Raw genomic sequence first — 18,254 nt, 5'->3', positions numbered from 1 at the left:
GTTATAGACTTCAAAGTCATTGCAGATGTTATCTAACCTGTTATACTCCTTTAAAGTCATTGCCGATCTAATCTGTTATAGCTAGCAATACTTTTCAGGTTGAAAAAGAAACTCTGATATCCACCTTTAAAAACAATTACAAAATCTCTGAATTAAATCTGCATCACAAGAGAGAGAGAGAGAGAGAGAGAGAGAGAGAGAGAGAGAGAGAAGAAACAACGTTACAAAGTAAGTTGGCAACCATCAAGTTCATTCAAAAAACCACCTTGAAGCTCTTCCAAACTCCTCTCAGAACAAATTTCATGATTAATTAGGCGACAACAAATTCGAGGTTTGTTATGGTCCATGTTATAGAGAACATGCACTTGCACAAAAAGAACTCTCCAAATTACAGCAAATATTGCACCTCCACTCAAACTACAAACTTTTCACAGAACAGATCTATATACAACTTCCATTACTGAACCGATATCTAATAAAGGTTGACCAATAAATAAGTCAAAAGATGAAATAAGAAAAACATATTGAACTGGTGTTGGTTGCACTCGTTTAACTGCGAGCACCACCAAACCGAATAAATACAAACACACGAGGGCGTATAGAAGTCCCGCTATCAAGACCCGGAAGAGAGATGAGCATGTGATTAATTTAGTGATCGCAGGGTTTAGGGTTTGATCAATAACCCATCTGACGTGGTGTGGTATATGCTTTAGCTGGATCATAGTGAGCGATCTGTAATTGCAGTTCCCAACTGCTCAACACCTTTGATTTTAACTATCTATTAGGATTAGGGTCCTCCAACAGGAAAAGAATCTCTTCATCATCAGTGTTGGCAGCCTCTATCGCATACTGTAGGGCAGTTTTACCATCTTCATCAGTAGCATGTGGATCAGCTCCCCTGCAAACAGAGTTGCATACGATGGTTAATTAGTGTCAGGGATTAGAAATTCTCAGCCAAACTTCGTGTTACTTGGAGAAAAGCTCAAATTTATACCATGCAGGGTAGACAGAAAGACATGATAGATCAACTGATAAATGCATATAAAAGTTACAAATAACCAATCAAAGTGTGACACCTATGGAAGTGTATTTTTAATTGTATTACTGGTAAAAGTTGATAAGCAAGCAGACATAATTAAGGTTCCATGAAGTAGAATCCATGAGACGATGGTTCTAAAATATTGCAGCAAGAGAATGACCAATGAACCATGAGTAGTTAGTAATGTCAGTTTTGTTTTACAAACGTGTGATCTCCTTCCAACTATTTCTTTGATGGTAAGCAAAAATAGCACTGTGCAGCAGCAAGACTATTAATTCTCATGACAATTTAATGATCATCTTGATCCGTCCAGCATTAATTAGTTCAACAGAGCGCATAGCACCTGTACAGTTGCAAACAATTTGAAATGTATATAATTTTGTTTCCCTTTTTGGAAACTGTTTAAACAACCTGGCTTCGGATTTGGATATCAAGAGAGCCACCATTAAGGCCACATTAGATTTTTAACAAACATGCTCTGATTAAAAATTCTGGTAATCAGTAACAAAGGTTAAACTGATCATTGCCTCAGATCTTAAACATAACAAATTCAAAGGAATATATCTGCAATAAATTTATGGTACTTTAGATGAGATGCGACATCATGAACATGCCAAAGTATGCGGATAAGACAATCACCTTGTCAGCAGTAGTTTGGCGAATAAATGTCTGCCTCTAAGAATACAATGGTGAAGCGGTGTCCTTCCCCTCAAATCAGTAGAATTTACATTTGCACCATACTGCAAGAGAAGCTCTACCATGCCCATATCTGCAGTTAGGCAAGCAAGATGAAGTAGAGTGAAGCCTTCAAGAAATTCTTCCAATTCATTTCTGTCATCACTGGTGCTCACTGAGCTACGAGAGCCCACGGTAGAAGACATTTGCAAGGAATCACCTAACAAGCAGCTAGAGCTGCGATCAAGCACTGCAGTTGGTTGATCCTGCAGAAGCATAGCTTTTGCAAGAGTTAAAGAAGAGTTTACAGATGCCTGTCCATAAATGATATTGACGTCAGCATCTGAAGCCACAATGTGGTGGTATACTGCTTTCTTGTCATTGACACGGACACTGTCCCACATCTGTTGTGCCACTGAGAGCTGATCTGCGGTTGTCTTATGAACAAAAAACTTCTCCGCATACTGGCAGCAGAAGAACATATATCAGTATTCCGAGGAGCCTTTTCCCAAAGTTCCTCTTCCAGGTTTTTAGCTAGATTTAAAATTTGTAAGTCAAGCCAGGGAGACAAATTTGAAACAAAACAAGTAATGCTAGATAAATAGTAAAAACCTACTGTAACTGCAAATACATTCGTCTTCAACATTTAATTTCTGCAATAGTCACCTTATGTTAAAAGTTAAAACTACATCAGAGGATAAAAGGGAAAATAAATATTAAAAACATATTGTATAAACATAGAAATAACCCAGCAGTGGTAGTAAATTGTTTGAGCAACAAAGACATTAACTAATTTAAAACTTAACATGTGTACAAGATTGGCTTTAGTGATAATACCTTGCTACAGCTATTGAAATTACAGAAGAAAGTTGAGCTAATAAAAACATACTTTGACTCAGTTGCAGGAGCCTCTGAATAGCATGTAATTGAAATGCAAAGAAATGTCTTCACAAAAAAAAAAGTGTTGTTCAAGGAAAACAAGTCTCCTTGAAAATTTCTGGTAATAATTATTTTAGAAAATAATTTTCTGCATTTAATAGAATAGGTCAGTATTTTCTCACAGAAAGGATCCACTAGAACGAGACTTATTTTATCTAGCAGATCATCAGAACTGACTAGTAGATTACGAAACCCCAGTTTCTTGTTAGAATGAAAAACAATAAAGTGAAATTTCATCTTTCAGATGCACCAAACATCAGAAAGGCAATTCCATGAATTTGACTCATACAAACCAACCTTCTCAGATCCTACAGATGTGTGGTTATGTGTTGGATTCCATTAAAAAATTCTAGAATATCTCTTTTTCATTGTTGGTATAGTAGGAAAAAAAAACTAGAAAGACTTGAACTGTTTTCCACAATTTTACAAAAGAGCCAACTTTCTGTTTTTACATTTCTTTTCCAAAAATGAAAAAAAATCTCCATATCTCCCTTTCCAATAATTTTTCAACCAACATATTCAGAAGATCTACCTGCAGTATTTCATGCAGGATACCAAGGAGGGGGAAGGTAAAGTAATTTCCCTTTTATTTTATTTTTTACCAAATAAATTATAATTATTTTTAATAGAAGCAACTTTTTAGAAGATAATACTTTACCACAAATTTCCTTGAATCAGACGGACACTAAGCTAAAATATTTGATCACATAGAACTACTGTGTGCAAAGATATAATGTATACCAAATCAGGACTTCGAAATGAAGTAAAATTTAGCTCTTGCTAGAGAAAAGCATGAACTATGTTTATACACTGATAATTATGACAAATATGATAACATGTATCAAACTGTTCTTGATACCGAATATCAACATGCTAATTCAGTCACACTTAATCATGACAACTCCTACAGGCTGCAGATATAATACCGAGGAAATCTTAATGTCATCATCACATCATCCCATGAAACTCAGACCGGTTTAATGAAGGTTCACTATATTATTAATTATAGTTAACTTTCATCTGCTTTTCCTATTTTGTGCTGATATGTAGACATTTTAAGATCGGCAATCACTTCTTGGAATCAGAGATGGTGACTATGTTGACACATAGAAAACTCAGGTTTATTAGCACTAATGAAAATTCTATCATTTTTCCAAAGTGGAAGATAAGTAAAACCCACATCTCATGCAATGTCTTCTAAGCATGTCTCAGAAGCTGAGTTCTCCCTTTCCATGAGACAAGTTTTTTTATTATCCAGAGGAATAAAAGTGCAATTTTCAGAAGAAAATTTACATTAATCAGCTATTTGCAGATATGAAAACGGTAAAGCACAAAGCCTCCTTCAGATTGATCTATACTAAATAAAATAAATCAACATGGATAAGTCTTGGTTGAATGGATTGAGGTTGACATATAAATGGTACAATACCTTTGCTTGAATGAACTTTTCCTTCCCTGTAATTGGATCAGAATGCTTAGGCTTGCTGACACAGATATGTTCTTGATTCTTGTCATCCATACAGAAACTGCATTACAAGCGTATTTCATTACTTGTCATTCTTGAAGCAGGAGTCCTGCGTCAGCCCCGCAAACTTGGAAGAAATATTATCAATTTCAACCAAGAGTTGCTGGAAACTTCGGCTAGATTTTTAAGATGTTACCATTATGTTACCTCGAGACATCCCCCAAATTTTCATTACTTGTTGACGGGAACAATTCCTCCCAGATAGAGTTGGCAAATGTGTTACCCAATGATTGAAATAGATTGATAACTGAAGCCTCCCATACTCTAACATCAAGTGTTAGAGATCTTACCTGTTGAAACAAAATGTAGATATAAATATGCAAAATATACATAAGAACTGAATATAGTGCTGACTACAAACATTAATAATAATTAACCAACTATCACATCACCTAATTCTTCAGCATAAACTAATTATCAGTTATAAGAAGATTAAAAATTAACTGCAAGTACATTTTTCTCTTATACCGCTTAAATGGAACTTTGGAAACCAAAGAAACCATCAGAAATGCAGTATATTTTCTTTCAGGGAAAATAAACCACTGTGATTAAGAAACAATCATACTCATTTCATCAACTAACTTTTCTAATAAGGTTAACTATTCATCAGCAAAGAGATTTCAAGATGTAAGTGTAACTTCAGATTGTCAAGAACTCCGATGCTTGAGTTTGATGGAGCTTCTTCAACATTTGGTGGTCATGGGTTGAATCTCATAATTTGGCATCAACATTGCAATTACTCAGGTATTTGGATTTCAAAGGCTTTTCCAATGATGATGTAGACCACAGCTTGTTGCTGTTAGCCACATCAGATTGGTTTCTGCATGGGCTTTTGAACACAAAAAAGGTTCAATTTTAGACTAGCTAAGTTACGATCACTTTGCAGCATCTGTAGGTACAAGCGAATCCAGGCATATAAAGGACATGTCAAAGTCAGGAAAAGAATGTCCACAGTGAGTTTCAGAACAGATGTATTGCAGATAAGTCTCTCTCTCTCTCTCTCTCTCTCGCTCTCGCTCTCGCTCTCACTCTCACTCTCGCTCGCTCGCTGTTGGCTCAGTGTTTTTGCATCGTTCACTAACTGACATGGAAACACAAAATAAGTTGTTCCTTATTGATGATTCAAGTGCGAATGACAACCCCCCTAACCAGTAGAAAGAAAAAAATCTACAAATACTTGCAATTTGCTTCAGCTCCTGTGGCATCCCCTATTATTCTTCCAACCTCCCTACTTATAGTCAAGGAATTCAGAGCACGGTAAGCTTGTAAAACTATATTTCACCAAATGGATCTTACTCAAGTTTAACTAATGCAATATGCTCAATTTCAATCAAGCAGTTCAAGGTAAAAGATTGTGGACACTATTTATTAGAACCAGCTGAATTGATCTGAGACCCCTATTTTCATGTCTTACACTGTTTGGGCCAACACTGATTGGCTCGAGATGCATCACCTGTGCCTCAAAACTATGTACTAGACACCTAAGTCATAGCTTAGGAACAAATTTTGCCAAGAAGTTCATGAAACTAGATCCTTGTATAATGGGTTGAGGATTATTCATTGTAGCAAGATGTGTAATAAGTGTCTTTAGATCACAAATTCACAATTTGTTGTGGGCAAAGCTTAGAGAGAAATTACGAGAATAAAAAGAATAATCAAAATCTTGTTGATCACAGTAGGAGCTCCCTGACTAAGCAGCTCGATGGTCTAGCTCAAAAATGAAAGAGAATTATCCAATTTTCCCTGGCTCAATGTTGCAAATCAAGATAACCCAGAGTGATGACGTAGCTTATTGATAACATACAAGTTCGTCCAAAACTTAAGTTAAATGCTGGTGCATCTAAACAAAATAACCAAATATTGCATACTTCTGGACTGACTCTGGCTAGGCTAAGCTAGAGCCTAGCTTTTCAAATTCAAACAGGTAGGGCTCAACCAACCCATTAGTCCTGTAAAAATAGGCAATGGTTAAAAAAGGTTGGATTTTAAGGTCATGTATCATCAACCAAAAAATATTGGTTCTTTTTCATTGACATACAACTTCCATCATAACATATTATCTTCAATCCAACTTCTAAATTACCATCACCAAGGAGTGTTAACACATTTGCCACACAAGATTTTAAATATTCTCCACCTATGAATCTATACAGGCCATAGGCTTGGTCTATATAAAAGCAATAACAATAGTTGATCATAACATAAGTTCAGAAACATGTCATTCCAGCTCCAAATATTAGTAAACTAAAATGGTTATGATCATCAAACAGTACTAGAACCTGACAATTGAGACACCACCATAATTGTCAAAACTGAGAAGGTTCCATAGAAGACTGGACATAATATTACAAGCTGCTATGAACATAGAATCAACCATCCAAAACTAGTTCCAAATTTCTTGGTTGACTCCAGGGCTCTTTCTAGTTTCTATTATGTACCAGGAGTTGTGTCATCCATCTACATGATCTTCACAAAAACATATCTACCTGAATTAATTTAGGTCAAAAAACCATGGACTGGGTTGCTGACTTAAGTACATGATTTCTACATAGAGATATCCTAAGATAACATATCCATTAGCTCTTGGAATAAATGAAGCACATTTCTATAGATCTTCACGAGTTAGGGAGTAACACTATGCCGTAGCAGCCACTGGGAGGCATTCTCTCCAATAGAGTGACATGAATTAAGGAGATATTGTCCTTGAATTAGAGAAAGTTGAGATGACTGTAAATATAGATTGATTTTCACGGGAAGGAACAACTCAAGTTTAATGTGTCAAACGAACCCAGGACCATTTAAGTGTAAGATTTTGAACCACACTATAAGGATCAACCATTGAGAAGTAGATATGTTTGTTCTAATACAAATGAATCATTCAGGTTGGATTTCATTTATGAGGTCAGACACTTAAGCCTTTTTTTTTATCTTCTGGCCTTGCTTGATGTATCTTTTAGGGCCAATTAAACACAAATAGTGGTATCCTTTGTCCCTCCATTTCCCTATGGTCTTCTACATAATTCGTCAAGAGTAATGACATGGAATAGATCATCTCAAAGTTACAAAAGAACCTGATATACGATATGATTTCCAGACAAAGAAAACATGATTTTAGTGTTAAATGCTCTTGAATTAGTGGGTTTTCAAGAATATAAATGAAGCAACAATAAAGTAAATATTGACTTGAATTTAGCAAAGGAAAAGCTAATGCACACCCATGACTATACACATTCCTGAGACACCACATAGGTGTCTGCATCTAGAAAAATGAGACAGACAATTTCCATATACAAAAGCATGGTACCAATCATCGGTTTACCTTTGATATATGCACACCAAGATTACGGTGAACACCTGAACACTCAATACAAAGAAGAACTCCAAGGTTCAGGGATGCCCAATCAGGTTCCAGAGCACCACAGTCAGCACATATGTCATTTCCGCGTACTTTTCGTAGCACATCAATTGGTTTCTCATGCTTCGAGTTGAATCTATAATGTTGTGAACTTCTGATAGATCGGTCAAAATGCCCACTAACACTGTTCTTTTCCAATGAAGATTCTTCATTTGCTAATTGATCAAGATCAGATGAACTGCCCAATGAGCTACTTTCACTGGCTGCCCGATGGAGGCCTCCACTCCCAGGACTTGTAAGGAGACGCTGAAATTAATTCAACAACATTTTAAATTGAACAACTGACTCTCTGGGATTCTCAAATGTTTTCTTACCAACCTGTTCAGGTGACTGAGAGCTCAACAGAGAAGCAATAACACCAGTTATTTTTTCAATCCAATCCATCTGATCCAGGGCACTCTCTGCCTGCATAAAAACAAAATGATTAGTCTGTGAAAGAATACTTGGATGTATGATGATGACAAAAACAACCTAGATATAACTTTGAAAGCAACAGATATAAGAGTTCATTTCATGCAAGCACAATATATGATATAGTTCCAGCTTGCCAGAGGCATGTACAAAGGATGCCAGAAAATATGATATTGGATTACAAGTTCCTTGCTCTTGGAGGCCCAATATTCAACTCTACCTGCAATGTATAATTCCTTGTTGGCGAAATAATCCTGAAGCAGAAACGCAGATCGGATTGGTCTGCGTCAACTTTTATTGTTGATGTCAGCAAATTTACAGTATGGCGTGCAACAGATTTATCATCATGTACTCCACCATGATAATGAGAAGAGAACCATCGACTCAGCAGTCCAGAACCATGTTCCATGGAATTATGACCTCTCTGATTAGAATGCTGACCTCCCTAAAGCATGGAGCACATTTAAATGGTAAGGTTAAATATGAGCACATCAAACAATTGAAGCACCTAATTAAACCACTTCTTTTAGCGATTGCATTCAATTGAGGAAGACTTACTGATGATCTACTCCATTGCTTACGATAATAGTACAGCATGCCTCGACTATCAAGAACAAAGAACCTTCTCTTCCAATCACCTCTCAAGTTTGATGAGCGTTTTGAGAGATAACCTTGTCTAATGGTCTGAACCTGGAGATGGAAAATAGACACGTGAACCTTTAAAATCCATAAATGCTGTATATTGTTCTATAATAACTAAATAAACTAATCTGTGCAAAGAGAAACTTAATAAAGTGTGTTACCTTTCCTTTTGCAGCTGACTGCATCACTGCCTCTATCATCTTATGAGAACTTCTTCCGATAGCTTGTATACCATCTCCATTAGGAGAATCATGTGACTCATTTGCAGACCATCTACTTTCTCGGTCAATCTGTCTTTTGAACTCTTGCATCCTCTCTGTAAGAGCTGCTTGTTCATAGTTAGATCTTTCCCTTGATTGCTGTGCATAAGTAAGAACCTTCAAAACAAAGTTGTGCATTAGATTATCATCAATAATTCAATTATTAGATATATGACCTTAGATATCAGACTTGACTAAACATAATAGTTAGAATCGAACTTACATTACTATGCAATATATGAAAAATATATATATGAAATATGTCAGATACTGGTAAAGATTTTTAACAAAGAAGATGGGCAAGATTTGCTTTTAGCATATTTGAAAAGAGTTTGACAAGGTACCTTATGAGGTGAATTAATGTTGTGAAGACTTGATGTGTTACTGTTCAAGTCTTTTATAGTATAAATCAGTATTTAACTCATTAGTAGGGACTGTGATTTGAGAGTTGACACCAAAGAACTAAGGGTAAAATACAAAAGGATATACAACACTTAAGCTGACATCTTCAGTTTTATCTGTAATTTAGATAAAGTTTTACAGCACAAAGGACTCTGATATAGATACATAAAAGAAATTGTCGATGAACATGACCTTTAATCATTAGCATTGAATCCCCTTCATCAAGACAATATCTCCTAATCAACAACTTTGTCAGGGAAGATTTGAGCATAAATTAACACTTCTATCATCTTGAGATCAACTATCTATTGGCTCTAAAATCTTCATCAATGGCAAGATATAGCCTCAAATTTATAATAATAGTGGAAAGTTAGAGAAATCCAACTTCTTGTTACAGTTTAATTACATGCAGCAAAAAATCAATTGCCCTGGTTTTTAGAAAGCCCTAGAAGAAGAGAGAACTATCATAATGTAGTTGATAGCATGGTATGCAATTTTGAATAGTACTGCATGGTACGGGCGATACATACTGGTTCGACGGCATACCAGTACACGGACCACCCGCTACCGGACGGAACGTGCTACAGTGCTACAGTACTATACAAATGCTATAGTAAGAGGAAAAATATTTAAAACCACTCAGTACGCCCTGGTGTACCGCTCGGTATGCCCTGGTGTACCGAACGGTACACAGTGCCGTACCATACCGAGCCAGCCACGAAACACCGATACGGTACAGTATTACATACCTTGATTGATAGATCACCTATCCTCCTCAAAGATTCAAAATGAAAGTTAACAGAGAACTGGTAGTTGCTTTATATTTAACACGTGCTCTTGCCTGAATGGACATGCTTGTCATAAATGTGTTCAATAAAAGTGGAATCAAAAGCAGCATGGTTCTACACCATTATGCTTTGTAAATGGTAAAAAAATAATTGTCTTCTATATGCTGAAGATGAAAACAAGCATGGCCCAGTGTACAAGGTTCCTTCCAATGCAGTGTCTAAAAAGGGTCAATGTATGCAATCATTCCTTTACTTGAATACTAGTTGCCTAATTCATAAAGGAGCAACCATATCATGACACCAAAATTACCCTCTATGTCAAAGTTGCATATAACAAATAAATTTGGCTCATAATGAGGTGTATCAGTATGTGACAAAATTCTCAAATATTGATCTCTACTAAAATAAATACACAGATAATCAGAATGTATGGATATAGATGAACCTGATGGATGTATGGCTCCATCTGATGCAGCAGCTCGTATCCCTGCAAATTTGACCATGAAAATAGTCTAGTCATGTACAAGGATGATGAACAATAGAAAAAAAAAACCCTATATGTGCATTACTTGTTTAAAATAACGAAGATGGGCATCCATTGTTCCACTAACAGCCTCCAAAAATTCAAATCTCTTTTTCGCCTCAATGTTAGAAAGAGCAGTGACCTGGCAATGATGAAGATCCATGTTGATCACCATATAAACTACATACTAACAAATTCAGATTATGAGGATGAAAAGAAAATTAGAGTACTGAGAATCTTTTACGGTTTTACCAGATCAAAACGAGATTGTTCAAATGATGATCTTGCACTATGGAGCTCCTGCATCACAGAATTAAGGTGTTACCTTAGGACTATTCAAAAGTACATATACACAAAATAAATAGACCATGAATTACGAAATCACTTTAATACAAAAGGGTGACAGAATTTACCTCCTCTATGACTGTTGCTATGTCCGCTCTTGTGCCTTTCTTCAGAGACAGATACTTATCACGTGCCTGTGACATGACGAATGCATACTCAAAATCAAAGAGTTAAACAACTATATTGCTATGCATTCATCCTTAATTAAAAAATATGTACTCCAAGCAAAGGGTATTGAAATCAAAGTGTTAAAGAACTATATTTCTATACATTGTCCTAAAACATTATCAGCTAGCTGTGTTGATGCTAGAACTCTTTTTATAAAACTGGAATAGATGGACTCTGCATAAAGTAATTAGGTAACCAAATGACACATTAAATAATTAATACACACCTGGTCATATAAAAGGCTAGCCTTATCAAACCGTTTATGAGCGTCCTGCAAAAAGGTGATACCAACTGAAAATTAACTTTAAGCATGAATTAAACATATGAACCCGTGCAGTCCCACACCAGTGAGTTACCAAAGTGCACAAAAGTGGGAATTACTGAAGTGTAAGGAAGTGCAAACACCACACTGTTCCACAAGGCATGGTGCTAAAAGTTACCATGTGCCTTGGCAGATACCACATAGTGCATGCTGGCATAGTTCAGGATACAGTACCTTAAAGGTTCAATGCAAGTGCAAACTATTTGTTAGCTGAAAGGGAAGCATTAGGAAACAGCTTACCTTAACATCATGTAAATCTATGTCTACAAATTGAAGCAATCTGTCATTCAGCATGTGCTCAACCTGGATCAAAGAGACAAAAAGTTAACACCAGAATAATAAAGCTATATATAAATAAGGAATAATACACTATATGTAGGAGAAACACTGGCCAACTTGGTTAAGGTAAAAAGTATGACAATCTGAGATGCATTTACTGAATACTTAGTGTGTGAATAAAGAGGCAGAAGGAAGAAGTTTGCACAAGTCATGATGCATCACCATGAACTAGTACTCCTGTAGTTGATTAACAAAGCTATCTAGGATCAGCCTCTCAGGCAATATTGACAACTACATCCTAGCTAGGCATTTACTTCAATAAACCTAAATAAGACCAGTCTTCAGCAAGTAAAGGAAAAAAGTACCATAAATTACTGTTCTGAATCATAAAAAGCTTCAATGTCTTCGCATAGACATGGTCATCTAGTGCGGAAAAGCTTTATTGACTGTTTTCCTTTCTATCTCAGCAATCCCAAATATTTAATGGAAATCATGGTATCTTGATTCTCTGTATGGTACATGCTGAATCCAAAGATATTTATTTCATATTGTCATGTTCTTGTAAATATTGCCAGCAAAATAAATGCATAAACATAATTATAATGTTATATAGTATATCCAATTCACTTGATTGAGAAAGTTTTAAAGAAGAAGATAGTTACAAGTTAAGCAGGCATTTAGGAGCTGATTTAAATATAGGAGTGCAACATTAATTGGCTATACATGTACAGAAACTGTTTGATTCAAGTAGTGTCTGCATCGATCAAACAGTCAATAATAACCTCCATCCAACATACAGGATATGGTTCAGGCATCTTACCTGCGAACGTAAAACCTCTTTGTAGGTTCCTATTTCTCTCAAAGCAATTGTAAATTTGTTCATAACAGGTCCTGTGAAAGACACTGCTCATTAATAATCAAATGAAGAATATAGAGCCGGTTTCTTAAACTGTATGTTAAAATTTACAAACTACAAAATCACAGGAAAAGCCAGCAGTAACAAGATATTAGTATCACCAGAAAAGCAAAACCATAGCAACTTTGTAAAGGTTTAAAAAATCAGTGCAGGTACTTACACAGTCTCTTGCTTGCACCAGTACATTATTAATACACTCAGATTAAACCAAAGTAAAATATAATATAATAAAATATTAAATATATGTAAAAATAACCTGGGTGTACAAAAGCAAGGATTTCAATTCGGATACCGGACCCATGCTGGTCCATAGTCAGACTGGTACAGTTCCAGTCGTGCTGGCATGTCAACACATTGTATGTTGATACATATCATGGTACCAAGAAGAGGAGAACTATGGGAAGCAAGAAAAGAGGAAAAGAAGAAACGAGAAGAGAAGGTGGAGGAGGAGAAGAGAGGAGGAGGAAGCAGAGGTGGGAGGAGGAGGAAAACGTAATGACTGTATGGTAACAAGCAGCAGGAGGCTGATGGCAAGACATCGAGCAGGCAGGCCTGCAGGCGAGCAGGTGGGCAGCAGCACAAGTTGTAGACATTCGCAATTTGTCCCAGGGACTTTAAAGCCCTAAGATGCCCTGCAGCTTATAAAAAGACTTGGTTCGCATCCCAAATGGTAAGCACTAACAGGTATGAACCGATCCAGGCACCATTGAGTTCCATGTAATATAAGTACACAGGTGTGACCCCAAACTAATGCATACCAACCTACCAGGTGGACTACGATGTTATTTAAATCCACGAACTAGGTTAGTATTTAATTTCAAGGTTATGCTGTAACTGTAACAATGCCTAACTAAAGCCAGAAAGTGAATGGAATAAATGCTCCTTGTACTTTGCCTAATCAGTAAGAAAACAAAGAAAAAAAAAATGAATGGTTAAAAAATACAAATAAAGCAATACATGCTCACTATTACTCAGTTAGCATAACATATCCCATGTACGAAGAAGCATAATTACTTGTAGCAGCAAGCTCACAAAATACCCACTCTGCAAAGAGTGCAGTTTCTTTTTATTGTTTGTTTCTACTGTGTGGAAACAACTAAAAAGATACTAGCATACACCCATTTTAAAAAAATGAAAACAATTATCAGTTGGACAGAAAATAGTTATTTGAGAATTAAATGAAACAATGACATACCTCCAAAAGCAACACTAATGGGGTCATTATGGCCTCCTCCAAACATTTCAAGAGAGCTCGCGAAAGCAATGTCCCCATCATATCCCTCTCCAAGTCCTTCTCTGCAAATTAGCAGCCAACCTCATAAAAGAATGTAAGGCAGGAAAAAAGCATGACGAGGCTTAAAACCATTATTCAGGATGGCTTCGTACCATATCCATACTGATATGACTGGGAAGCTAAGTACAAACTTCTAAGCTCACTAAAAATTAAAAAAAAGAGACTACATATATATGAAAGTAGATAATGCTACATACAAAATTACATTAGGAAGTTAAACATCCTAATAGTATATTTACATTAAACACAGTAAAAAAATTACACATGAAAGTACAGTATACTAAGCTCACTCCATCTCAAAAAACAGATTTCAAACAAAACTTAGATCCTTATATAAATATAAATTTCTTTAGAATTCTTAAACAAAAAACTCACATAATGCTTTACAAGTCTTAAAATAATGTCAATGTAATGGTTGCATAATATATAAACCTACTTTCTCATGTACATTTGTGACATGGATAGCAGTCGAGAAAAAAAGTGTGAAGTGAAGGAAATGAAAATTTGAACGTACGTGTACTTGTGACAGCCTTTATAAAATTTAAGACATCTCTCCCTTAGTAATTCTGCACTTTCTTCAAGTGATTGAATCTGTTTATGACAGAGAAAAAGGCACATATGAAAAGGAAACATCACAAATCAGAAAAATGCATACATCTGCAAATGATCAAAAGTTCTTTAAATAACAGATTATGGGAAATAAATTACACTGACCAAAATATTCCACTTTTTTTTTTAGAACATATTCCACTATTAAGTATCTGAAAAACAAGGCAAAAGATTGAGCTATAACTAGTGCTATCAAAAGATGCTTTCTTCTCTTAATACCTTGAAAAGTTATATATTGAGACAATATGCTACCTCGGTATATTAAAAAAATCTAAGATGCCTTATTATCTGACAATCATGGAACTTAATTACCACTCATGCAGATAAACAATCTTTTCTTTACATGTACCTAGTTTGTATTCAAATGTAATGCTGCATCTTTATACAAGGTACTTTTTTACCATCTTGTTCTGTCTTGAATGACAGTTATTAAAGACATGCAAACTCAATGATACAAAACAATTAAGATTTCTGACCATATAATCCATGACTCTTTCTTAGTGAAGAAGAAAGTATATAGATTGGTCAGTGAATAAGAAAAAACTGGAAGGTGCAACAGAAATAGAGGAGCTGACTATAGAGTTATGAACATAAGAAGAGCATACTTCGTACCCATGCAATGACTCTGAACAACCCTAATCATCATTGAATTTCCAGCTTATAGTCTTAACAAGCATAGAATTTCAGAAGTTCTATTTCCTTTACTGATTTCCATCCCTTAAAAGCGTATCCAACTATGATGTTTTTCAGGAATAAAATCATTATGATTAATTAGCTAACTATGATGGTGGCAAAGAAGAAAGAAAAGAAACAAGGAGAACGGCAGTGACCCTCATAAAATGGCATCATATGCAAAATACATCATAGACATCCTCTACTTTACAAGAAAAGACCAGACTTAAGTTTATCTTATGGGAATTAATATGTTGCAATATTTCTTTAGACAGACCATGCATTTTGCTCAATTTGGATAAGAAGTAAAAAAGTATGTCTCCATAGCACATTTATTTTTACATGTTCTAGTAATTTCTAAAAAATAAGGTGGCTTAACAGGTACAAGAGGGATTAACCAAAAATGACTGACCCCTTCAGGAAAAAGGGAAGACATAAACAAACAAATGAAAGAGAAATGAGCCAAGTCAACTGAAGCGGAAAATACTAAAGCATCAATTTAATTTTTTGCTAAAAAAAAAACATGTAACTTCCATCTCTCTGTTTAGTGTTCCTAGCACTGATAGTTGGTTTCTTACTTTCTCAATCGATTATCAGGAATATAGCAGAATCAGCTATAAAGGGCTACAAAAAACAGGCGCAGGTGCAAACTAACAAAGACAATCAGTTTCTTACAACAGAATGTGATGAAAATTATTGAATCTAGCAGAGAGCATTGATAATAAATTTGAGAATCAAGGAAAGAATATAAGGGATAAAGCCAATCGAGAACTTCCAATCTTTACAGACCATGTCACAACCATAAGACCAGACCTCCATAAACAGGCTAATAACTTGATCTAGGACTTAACACAAGATAAAATAGGAAATGTTGTGACTAAAATGGACTTGTCTGATTCTACATTGGCCTCAAATTATCCTCTCAAGACCTCTCTGACACTTTTTGCTCATGTATAAGGGACTGCTGATCAAGAATAAGATCAGGAACACTATGCCAGTAAAACCCAGAATCAATTCATTATTAATTTTGTTTAAAGCATTAAAATTTCTGCTAATTGAACACATGATAAATTTTGGAATATCCAAATTCCAACTCTATGACATTAGACTGAAATAAGACTTGAGATAAAACTTAATCTAAATCTAGATGCATCAGAGGACATGACACAGGCCCACTACATGATTAACACTTGAAAATACTTTGGTCAATGCTAAACTCAAGAATTTTAACATATACAAATGGAATAAAGGCAGAATATGGATGTACAGTATAAAAATTGATGTACTTTTTAATAGATACATTCTATTTTCCCTGATATCAATAATAAACATGATGAACCCAAACACAACAGTACTTCTATGGTGGATGGCACCACAGCCAAATGCTCCAGAAAGGACACAAATGTTATCCGCACCAACATTGATTCCCATAGAACAATTTGCATTTAATCGGCTTATCTCTGGGTCAATAATACATGATAGATCGTAAAATTACTAAAAACACATCTACATGTGACCTAACTAGCAATCATCTAATCTAACCCAAAATTTACTAGAAGCTGCTAATTTAACACTGGCAACAACAAGACCAACTGCTCAGTGCACATAAATCCAGCTCAAAATGCCAATGAACTCTGGAATACTACTGAACAAAGAAGAAGCATTTCCTTAAAGAGTGAAACGAACAACTTTTTGTACATCAAACACCACAAAAATTAAGGCCCGATTAGTTGGAGAGCCCGCACCTGCTTACGAAACATCGGAGAGTCATCGAGCCTGGTGAAAACCATGGCGAAGTTGTGATCACTCCCTCCTCGCAGCACCAAATCCTCATCAACGTCGACGCTCCTGCTCCAATCGACCCACGATTCTCTCAGAACCTGTGGGACCAAACGCGATCGAGCTCGCACGACAGGAGCGCATTCCTTCCGGTTACATAAAGACTCTCTTTTCCGGGACCCGATGAGAAAACACAACTCCGAGCACCGCAAGAAGCCTTCTCCGTCGAATCCGAAGGTCGCAACTCCGCCACCTGATTTCCCCCGCCTCCACAAGACCAGTATCTCCGCTTCGAGCTACCGAGATCCTGTAAATTGGAAGAGAATGGTAGGGATCTTGGGGAATGGGCGAGCGCAGAGGAGATTAAGAAGCGAAACTAACTCGATCGAACAGATCTGGGGAAGGAGATGAAAAGAAGATGCCAGGGGATTGAGGAGGAATAGGAAAAAAGGTCAGATTTTTTTTTTGGGGAAAGAACGGAAAAACGAGGGATTTGTTTTTGCGTTGTTGCGAGAAAATAATAATATTATTATTAGTTCGTGAAAGGTTTGAAGGTGGATTACGGGATAATTATATGTCGGGTGGAAGCTGCTCACCAACCGGTGAGAGTACCTGATCTTGTGGGTTGGGAGTTAGGTGTAAGGTGGTCACCCACGGTCAGACTACCCGGTGAATATAAAGATAAAAGAAACAAAATCATTAACATAATAAAGGGTAATTTTTTTAAAAACCCCTTTAATTTGAGAAATTTCTAATTAGTCCTTTCTTTTTCAAGAATTTTTGTGAAGTAAATTTTTTTTATGTTTTTGTCCCCTAACATTGCCCTCGCTAATAACGCTTTTATCTATTGTCTTTATGCCCGATCGACCATCGCTTCTATATTACACTATCATCTTTATCTTCTTTTTTTTTTATTTTTATTGTTATTATTATTCTCACTCGTGTACTTTTACTTTTGTAGTTGTCCTCCTCATCTATTATTTTTTTCCTATCAAAAATTGATAATAAAAATAATAATGACAATAAAAGATAGGGGTTAAGAGCGAGGAGTTCAGCACATTCTTACTTTTGCTCTTGTTCGTGACTCTTTCTACCGAGGGAACGAGGGGGATGTAAGACGAGGATAACGGACGATGAGACAAAAACGATCAAAGTGGAGGCATGTGACAAAATCATTTTTTAGAAAAATATATTTTATGAAAATTATTGAAAAAAGAGATGCTAACTATAAGTTATCAAAATAATAGGTAT

General features: G+C 35.9%; 1 protein-coding gene across 2 annotated transcripts; it reads right to left on the bottom strand.

Moving 5' to 3' along the window:
* Positions 1 to 266: 266 nt before the first annotated feature.
* LOC103971089 (ADP-ribosylation factor GTPase-activating protein AGD3) lies at positions 267 to 17,529 on the bottom strand. 2 transcript variants are annotated; one of them, XM_065111087.1, is made up of 20 exons: positions 17,385 to 17,513; positions 16,970 to 17,310; positions 14,458 to 14,534; positions 13,845 to 13,945; positions 12,554 to 12,624; positions 11,695 to 11,757; positions 11,359 to 11,403; positions 11,033 to 11,098; positions 10,872 to 10,919; positions 10,666 to 10,761; positions 10,542 to 10,583; positions 8,808 to 9,023; positions 8,563 to 8,694; positions 8,225 to 8,449; positions 7,912 to 7,998; positions 7,498 to 7,839; positions 4,326 to 4,468; positions 4,083 to 4,179; positions 1,679 to 2,178; positions 267 to 898 (listed from the first exon to the last, which is right to left on the bottom strand). In XM_065111087.1, the coding sequence occupies exons 2-20, from the start codon at positions 17,012 to 17,014 to the stop codon at positions 775 to 777; spliced, it is 2,520 nt and encodes an 839-aa protein (XP_064967159.1). In that variant the 5' UTR covers positions 17,015 to 17,310; positions 17,385 to 17,513; the 3' UTR covers positions 267 to 774. The 2 variants fall into 2 exon arrangements, with proteins under 2 accessions (XP_064967159.1, XP_009383311.2); XM_009385036.3 differs by having other exon boundaries at positions 16,970 to 17,529.
* Between the last annotated feature and the right edge of the window lie 725 nt (positions 17,530 to 18,254).

Source organism: Musa acuminata, chromosome BXJ2-6 (assembly GCF_036884655.1).
Source record: "Musa acuminata AAA Group cultivar baxijiao chromosome BXJ2-6, Cavendish_Baxijiao_AAA, whole genome shotgun sequence".
In the NCBI taxonomy this organism is placed as follows: Eukaryota; Viridiplantae; Streptophyta; class Magnoliopsida; order Zingiberales; family Musaceae; genus Musa; species Musa acuminata.
Note: the sequence above shows the minus strand (reverse complement) of the source record. Positions and strands in the feature narration are given on the sequence as shown.

Bases quoted from the DNA above. Each gene is read 5' to 3' on its own strand.
- LOC103971089 (XM_009385036.3), bottom strand. From the start codon at position 17,014: ATGGTTTTCACCAGGCTCGATGACTCTCCGATGTTTCGTAAGCAG. The intron at 10,584-10,665 runs GTAATGCACATA...TCAAATTTGCAG, and splicing joins ATCTTCGTTATTTTAAACAA to GGATACGAGCTGCTGCATCA. The intron at 899-1,678 runs GTGATTGTCTTA...CTCTGTTTGCAG, and splicing joins GCCAAACTACTGCTGACAAG to GGGAGCTGATCCACATGCTA.